Source organism: Lactuca virosa, chromosome 2, assembly GCF_052849685.1.
Source record: "Lactuca virosa cultivar CGN04683 chromosome 2, Lactuca_virosa_CGN04683_v6, whole genome shotgun sequence".
NCBI lineage: Eukaryota > Viridiplantae > Streptophyta > Magnoliopsida > Asterales > Asteraceae > Lactuca > Lactuca virosa.
The window spans coordinates 226,174,405-226,182,714 of record NC_136427.1 but is presented as its reverse complement, the minus strand read 5'-3'; the positions used below and the strand labels follow the sequence as shown (position 1 = coordinate 226,182,714).

Genomic DNA, 8,310 nt, shown 5'->3' with positions numbered 1-8,310 from the left:
TATCAATCAAATAAAAGGTTTATTTATATTTAAATAAAACATATGAAAACGAAAATAATAAAAAGTAATAAAAATTTTGTTTTACTTTAAAAAAACATTATGTTGATATGAATAATTATTTATAGAGAATACAAATTTATGAATTATGATATATTTGTGTTTTTTTTTATAAAAGAATATGTTAAAAGTTAGTGATTGAGATTTATTCTTGTATTTTATTCTTGTATTCTTAATTTTTTTTACATTCTCGTTTTAAATCTTCCCCTATATGTACAATTATAGTATTTACTACCGTAATTATACTTTTGAGTCTCTTTTATAAGAGGTCAATACATAGAAGAACTGCCAATGCCATAACATCAGTTGAACATGACAAATAAAATATGTAAATATCAAGACATTATTATAAAACATATGAGCACACATAAATAATGTTTGCATAATAGTGATTAAAGAAACTCCATTTGAACATATCAAGAAGTGAAATAAAAAAATGTATCTATCAAGACATTATTTAAATATAATATGAACACAAATAAATAATGTTTGCGTAATCGTAATTAAAAGTCTTCGTTAAAATAATGTTTGCATAATAGTGATTAAGTCGGGGTCGGCATAAAATTAGTAAATTCAAACAATTATAAAAGTATATCTTTTATTTTTTATTTTATTTATTTGTTTATTTTTTTTAAACGACAAATATAGTAAACTACCCCTAAATATTATGTCTATTGTAGGACTTGAACCCTCAACCTTAAAAAAGAGGGCAATACATGTGTTGGAAAAAACTAGGTGAGACATAAAATCAAAAGCTAACATGTCTCAAAAATCAAACTTGAAATAACTTTTGAATTATAAATTTTTTGTTTAAAATAAAAACTAAAAATCCGTATGTGGAACAAAACTTTTTATTTAATTCGACTTTTTGGGTTACGCTAGAGCTAGCTACTTCTTAATGAAAATGTATGTGGGAGATGGTGGCTCTGAAGCGGAACTGATCCACATGTTTTTTTGGAAAAATGCGGAATTATATTAAAGGTCACATCCTAGAAGAGACAATGTTGAGCAAGAAGAACAACACAAAAATTACAAAATGTCAAACCGATTATACACCCAAACTTCCCAATTACAATTTTTGTAATTTCCCCACATGTTATGAGTGTGGGTACGATGACAATGTATGACCATGAGATAAAGGTTGCATATTATGTTTATTTGTTAGAACAAGAGTATGAAAGCATAAATGAAACAAAAGATAAAACTGGAAAATAAGGACACGTTTAGTATTATGATGTAAAGCTCCAAAATTTTAAAAGATTTCTCATTTATGCTAGGATTTAAGGCATCTCAACCTGCTAATGAAACATACTTATTTTGGTACTAAAAGAAAGTAACAATCAACAATTCAACATTCATAAGAAAGATAACTCACAATGTATTACATCTCATCTGCCTTTAGGACAAGTATGTGGTGTGAACGATCTCACTTACCTAGGGGAAATAAATGTTAGAAGCTTCATTAGACAATGACCCTTATTAATATATAAAAACACACGTGGCTTAATCATGCCAAAAGAATGTGGCACATGAAATGAAATCGTTTTCATAATCATAGATGGTAATGGGGTGTTGGTGGAGGGGATGAAAGTTTGGCCGTTGTAGGGTCATGACTCATGACGCTCGGGTCGGGTCGGGTCGGGTTATCCAGCTATTAAATTGACCATTGACACTATTAGGGTTATATGCAGAAAGTTAACCATAAAACGTGCTTTAAGCACTTGAACAGTACAAGCAACTAAAGCAAACCTATTTCTAGGAGATGAAGTTATCATTAGAGTCAGAAAAGCATGTGGTCTTTAGAGTTGAATGCAAATTAATTAACTAATCCTTTTAATCCAAAAGTCAATTTTGGTTGCGTTTAAGCATTCTATTGGATAAAATCAGATATAAATTATTGATATAATTTGAACAGTTGTAACGTCACTTTCTTGCCATCATTCTGTTTTCGCAAGTTACTTAAAAATAATAAGAACAATCAAGGTTCCATTTTTTATTGAAAGCATTAGCATAATCTTTCTTCAACAGAAAAAATGGTGGCTGTGTTCAACAAGGAGCTTTTGAGCTGGTATCTTATTACTCTAAAGCTCAAAGAAACTGTCGACGCCGGAATCCCAACTACCAGCCGATCGATCAACTTTTCCGGCGAAGAGAATCAACAGTCATATGAACCACTGCAGATTGATATCAATGGTGGTTCGGAAACCATAAAAGAAGGTCCAAAATCGCCGGAATCGGAATGGATGATCACGGTTAGAGAAAGGCTTGAGGTTGCTCAGAAAGACGACGTCGCCGGAACTTGGGGAAAGCTCTGCATCTATAAAGTTCCTCAGTATTTACGCGATGGTGAAGATAAAGCTTATATTCCAAACATCGTCTCTTTAGGGCCTTACCACCATGGAAAAAAACGCCTGAGAAACATGGATCGCCATAAATGGCGGGCGTTTCACCAGATTCTGAAACGTGGTAATCAAGATGCTAAACTCTACATCGATTCCATTAAAGAACTCGAAGAAAGGGCAAGAGCTTGCTACGAAGGACAGATTACTATCAGCAGTAACGAATTCGTGGAAATGATGGTTCTCGATGGCTGTTTTGCACTCGAGCTTTTCCGGGGAGCTGCAGAAGGGTTCTCGGAACTCGGTTATTCCCGTTGCGATCCGGTTTTTGCAATGCGAGGGTCGATGCATTCGATTCAAAGAGACATGATAATGCTCGAGAATCAGATTCCTTTGTTCATCCTTGACAGATTATTAGGGCTCCAATTTGGACAACCAGATCAGAAAGGGTTAGTCGCGAAGCTGGCTCTACGATTCTTCGACCCGTTAATGCCAACCGATGAACCGTTGACGAAAAGCCACCGGAGCAAAATGAAATCGTCTCGAGGGCATGACGTTTCCAGCGCGTTTGACCCGTTATCGGACCAGTCATATCTTCACTGTCTCCATGTTTTCCGGCAGAGTCTATTGAGTAGAGGACCACAGATGGAGCCAAGAAGATGGATCAAACGGTGGTCGCATAGTAACCGTGTCGCCGATAAACGTAGAACACAGCTCATCCACTGTGTAACCGAGCTTAAAGAAGCCGGAATGAAGTTCAAAAAACGAAAAACCGATCGTTTCTGGGATATTAAATTCGAAAACGGAGTTCTAAAGATCCCCCGGCTGTTAATCCACGATGGGACGAAATCTCTGTTTCTTAATCTGATAGCATTCGAGCAATCGCATTTGGACTGCGGGAATGAGATAACGTCGTATGTGATTTTTATGGATAATTTGATAAACTCGCCGGAGGACGTGGGATACCTCCATTACAGTGGGATTTTTGAGCATTGGTTAGGGAGTGATGCAGATGTGGCGGATCTGTTCAATCGGTTATGTCAGGAGGTGGTTTTCGATATTAATAACAGTTATCTGTCGGAGTTATCGGAGAAGGTGAACGAGTTTTATAATCACCGGTGGAATTCATGGCGAGCGACGTTAATTCATAACTATTTTAGCAATCCTTGGGCTATTATTTCGTTTTTCGCCGCCGTGATTCTGCTCATCCTCACGGCAACACAGACGGTTTACGGTGTTTATGGGTATTACCGGCCACCGGCATCTTGATGGTTTACGGCCGGAGAAACTGATATATTTTCACATAACTGGGTATGAATTATTGAATTTTGCATTGATTTTACAAAAAAAAAAAAAAAAAAAAAAAAAAAAAAAAAAAAAAGGAGGTTATTTGTTAGCGAAGAAATTAATAATGATTCATGATTGTAATATTTATAGAAGGATTTTATACGAGTTTGAGTTTGATTTGGAACAGGACTAAAGGTTTTATTGTATTGGAAGGAGGATATTTAATTTCTCATAGATTATTTATTTATGAAATTAAATTGATTTTTTTTATAAATATTGCTACCTAACGACTAACGTGATCATATGCAACATGAGGAAAATTGAAAGAATCGTTTCTTTTTATTTTTTTCTTTCCAAGATTGACTTTTCCATCTATAAACATATTTTACTGCAAAAATGGATGAAAACGTGTTGTTCATGAAACGAATTTCTATTTATAGAAGCCATATTATATTAGTTAAATACCAGAGGCAGAGTATATTAGTTAAGAATTAACAAGATGACCGAAAGCAACAAACACAAACTTGAAACTTTAAGATGGTCGACGAATTAGCTCAAAAAATATATGCTAAAAAATAACATTTGGTAAAATTAGCTTATAAACTAATTGAATATATATATAATAACATATAAAAAAACATGTAAAATATTGTGTTTTTTTTATAACTAATAGAAGGTACATTTGAAAAAATTGAACAAAAAAAGCTCAATAAAGTTTTTTCTCAAAGTTTTCATCAATATAAACAATATAAAAATAGTCACCACCATTTGCTCTCTATTTCTTGAATTGTATAGAATGAGAGAAAGATTGTAATATTCCTTTTCAGTTTTCCCCATAATTCTCTCCCTAGATAGAACCAGGAAAATAGAATAAGAAAAGTACAAGAAAAGAAAGAATAAAATATTATTTTAATTATGTTTTCAGTTTGAAAAAAGTCTTATTTTTTACGTAAAGGGAAGTTAAAGTGATTACAAATTTCTCTTTGTACATAAGAAACTATACATTTTTATTATTGTGAAATATTTCCTCCCTTTCTTTCTAAAAACAATAAAATCTCTTTCCCCTTTCTCCTTTTTCATATTTTCCATCCTAAAAGATACTTTATTTCCCAAAAAAAAAATTCGCAAAAGAAAAACTCATAAATAAACATAGTATAAAGATATGTTTGTCTCTTGGATTCCGACACATTCCAATAAATTACTATTCATGATTCTATTCCATCACTATTTGGTTACCAAGTCGACTAACTCAATTCCATAGCATTTCTCTCAAGTGTCTTGATGAATTTGTTGAAGAGTTATAAGGGTAAGGAACATTATTTGATATATACATTTAGTCATATTTTTTGTACAAAATTTACCATGTTAAAAAAAATATGATTATGACCAACTACTGCAGGCGCCCCACACAGCTCCGACGAGCTTTCGGTCATCTTCTCCGGTGAAACAAAAATCTTCCGGCAATTTTATTTGGATCTGTAGTTCTTGTGTGTTTGTTCATCAAAAACTCAATCTGGATGAACACCCAACAATCAACTCGATGAACTCCATGGATGAACGTGAAAATCAGTTTCAAATTTGTCATGTAAGAGCTCCAAAAAAACCTAAATTTGCCATGGTTGAACTCGAAAAACGCTTATTCCCAACAAAACCAAAAAGAAACCCCATGGATGAACTCGAAATACCCACAATTTTCACATGCAAGTACAAAACCATGTTCATCCGAAAAATAAGCCAAAAAATCATGTTATCGATCTGCAATTGATGTGTGTTCATCATAATCATGCCATGTATGTACCTTCAACACTTTCAGATATGAATGTATGTGTTCATGTTTGGCCAAAAACTCATGTGTCATGGATGTGTGTGCCTTCAACGAATTCATACCTGCCATGGATCTAAGTACGACTTGTAAGGGTGTGTATGCGCGCTTGAGACGATGACCAGAAAATTCATATTTGGCTGGAAACCTACACTAACCGATAATATATGTGTTTTTTGAATAGGGTAAACATGAACACAGATGACTGGACTAGTTCACTAGACTAGACAGACTGGACAAACTTTCTAAAACTATTTCCTCTGATAGGGGGATGGGGAATCCATTTACATCTTCTGCACATACAAGAGACTGAGAACGAGACCGTGTCCCGCCTTTTTTGGTGGTAAATTTTTTTTACAATTTCTATCATACTGACATCACACCCAATGTTGATCCAATGCACGTTATGTCAAACACAGTACAACTTGTTATGTCAAACAGATATAATCCCATAATGTCATAAGATCCTCATTTTCCCCACATGTTTAATAGATCCACAACTATGATAGCTCTTTAAAAAGACTTAAGCTTCATTTGTCTATAACATTAAACTTACGACTACTAAAAACCTGTACGAAATGATCTCCTACATAAAACAAACCATTAAAAGTCAAGTCTAACTTCTTTCAGGGGTAGTACAGGAAACAAAATCTATAAAACTGTTTTAACATCTTTCAGTCTCTAGGAAGAAGACTTGCACTCTCGGTTGATGTTGCCCCCCGCTTTCCATTGTAAGTCTGTATAAAATAAGCTACTTAAGTAACAAATAGCCCCAAAATGAAATATAATTTGTAACTTTAATGTAAAATGGAGATATAAAGGGCACCTGTTTTCCAAACGAAAATGGGACGTATTTGTATTTGACCATATGCAGTATTTGTTTCTTCATGGTAAGAGCGAATAAGATGACCCAGTAAAAAAGGAGTATAGGCCAAAAAACAGGCACGTCAAATGCACTGAAGAATGTCAAAACAAAAGCAATGCAGAAGGCTTTCGTTATCGAGTACCTGTCATCAATGAAAACAAGATTGACATCTGGTGATTTCATTGTTAAGAGTTAACAAAAGAGACTGGAATGTTGGGTAACAGGGTTAGCTTTGTAAGGAGAAGGTCATTTGTATCTGCGTAATATTGGTGTATTGAACATATTCAGCAACTTCAATATGAAGAACTTACCAATTTGCTTGAAATGGATCCAGACAGATATTTTATCAAGTACAATTGAGTAATTGGAACAGTATTATGAGCAGTAACAGAATTATTTAACTGGTGGCTTTGAAGAATGATGGTTAATTGGTTAGCAATTAACAGCACAGACATCCTGATTGCTAACCCTAGATTATGCTGCAAATCAACAGTCCAGTTCTTCTTGCTATCAATTCGCGGGTGTTGTTGGGTTGTTGATCCCTAAATTCATTACGTGATCTTATTTGATCTAATATCTAAATCTAAAGTAACTAAATCAGTTGATCGCAGAGTTAATATTGCAACTGAAATCAGGAATTAGAAAATCGAATTTAGAGTAGAAACAGTAATTACCAAAACTTAAACTCGGGAAGACGACGAACAAAAGGGCGGAACTCATCGGAGCTCCGAGAGGGAAGAGTAGGGCCATCGGAAAGGTCTTGGAATTCCGGATCAACCTGAGGAGATAGAAACCCTATGAGCAGATTAAGGATGTATATCCCGAGTGCGTACGAGACCACGTAAAACCCTTGCACAAAAAACACGCGGACGCCATAGATGAACGCCATGGCAAAGAAAACGATCCACCGGTAGAGCAAGAACGGCGTTGACTTGTCGAGCAAATGTTGGAAGCGTTGTGACACCACAAAACCCCACCGTTGCACGGCTGCTGCAGGTGTGTCCGTTGAATGCAGCGAACCGGCTGACGAGGGAGCGTCGGTGCTGGGGGTTGCTGTGGTGGGGCCGGCTCCGGGATCCATCATCTTACCGTCGTCTCTCCTACGTAAAGAAACCGATTTGGGGATAGATTCAAGCAACCGAATATGCCTGTGATTTTGTAGGTTATAAATCTAAATTTTACCAGAATATGATATTTCTCTTACAAATAACTTAAGATAAAAAAAACATAGAAAATAAAGGAGTTTTTGTCATTATTAGCCACCAAACTATTGAGTTTGATTTCAAATGGTCCCTATGTTTATTCTAAATATGTAAATGTGTAAATGATTTGAGGTAATTATTTTTTTCTTTTTTTGTCTTGTTCATGTTTATGTAACTTTTTTATTTTATTTTATATATTTAACCATTGTCATCTACTATATCAGATGACAATGGTAATATATTTACACATTTAACAAGTTAATGGTCAAATGTGTAGAATAAAAAGAAAGTTACTTAAATGTGAACAATTTTTCTTTTACAAATTTCTTAAAACTTTTTATAATTTCGTACAACATTTTTATGATATTTTTTTTCCTATAGGTTTTTCTGATACAATTGTTTAAATTTTGCTATTTCACATTCCATCTGCGATTTCACATTTTTCGCAGGTATAAAAATGTAAATTTTTTTGTTTGTTTTATTTTTCACACTTTTCGTTGAAGAACTCTCTCTCTGGAAGCAATATGGACGATTTGACAAAAACAAATATTAATTCATTTTATTAAAAAGATTTTAAACAAATTTTTCAAAGAAATTACAACAAAAGTGATAATTTTTTGCAAGAATTTATATATAATATGGTTGTTTCATAGTCAAATTCTATCAATTTCGTAGTCAAAAATTAAATAAATAAATAAATAAACGAAATCGCAGATGAACTGGGAGGAAATCGCAGAT

At 34.0% G+C, this 8,310-nt stretch overlaps 2 protein-coding genes across 2 annotated transcripts; one reads left to right on the top strand and one right to left on the bottom strand.

Moving 5' to 3' along the window:
- Positions 1-2,017: 2,017 nt before the first annotated feature.
- Positions 2,018-3,952, top strand: LOC145160319 (UPF0481 protein At3g47200-like). The gene has a single exon (XM_079079461.1). The coding sequence runs from the start codon at positions 2,091-2,093 to the stop codon at positions 3,663-3,665; it is 1,575 nt and encodes a 524-aa protein (XP_078935587.1). The 5' UTR covers positions 2,018-2,090; the 3' UTR covers positions 3,666-3,952.
- Positions 3,953-5,909: 1,957 nt separating this feature from the next.
- On the bottom strand, positions 5,910-7,559 carry LOC145160318 (protein RER1A-like). Its single transcript, XM_079079460.1, has 3 exons — positions 7,045-7,559; positions 6,332-6,512; positions 5,910-6,242 (listed from the first exon to the last, which is right to left on the bottom strand). Exons 1-3 carry the CDS (start codon positions 7,452-7,454, stop codon positions 6,180-6,182), a joined length of 654 nt encoding a protein of 217 aa, XP_078935586.1. The 5' UTR covers positions 7,455-7,559; the 3' UTR covers positions 5,910-6,179.
- Between the last annotated feature and the right edge of the window lie 751 nt (positions 7,560-8,310).

Bases quoted from the DNA above. Each gene is read 5' to 3' on its own strand.
- LOC145160319 (XM_079079461.1), top strand. From the start codon at position 2,091: ATGGTGGCTGTGTTCAACAAGGAGCTTTTGAGCTGGTATCTTATTACT.
- LOC145160318 (XM_079079460.1), bottom strand. From the start codon at position 7,454: ATGATGGATCCCGGAGCCGGCCCCACCACAGCAACCCCCAGCACCGAC. The intron at 6,513-7,044 runs GTAATTACTGTT...CATTGATGACAG, and splicing joins CTTCCCGAGTTTAAGTTTTG to GTACTCGATAACGAAAGCCT. The intron at 6,243-6,331 runs GTGCCCTTTATA...TATTTTATACAG, and splicing joins CATTTTCGTTTGGAAAACAG to ACTTACAATGGAAAGCGGGG.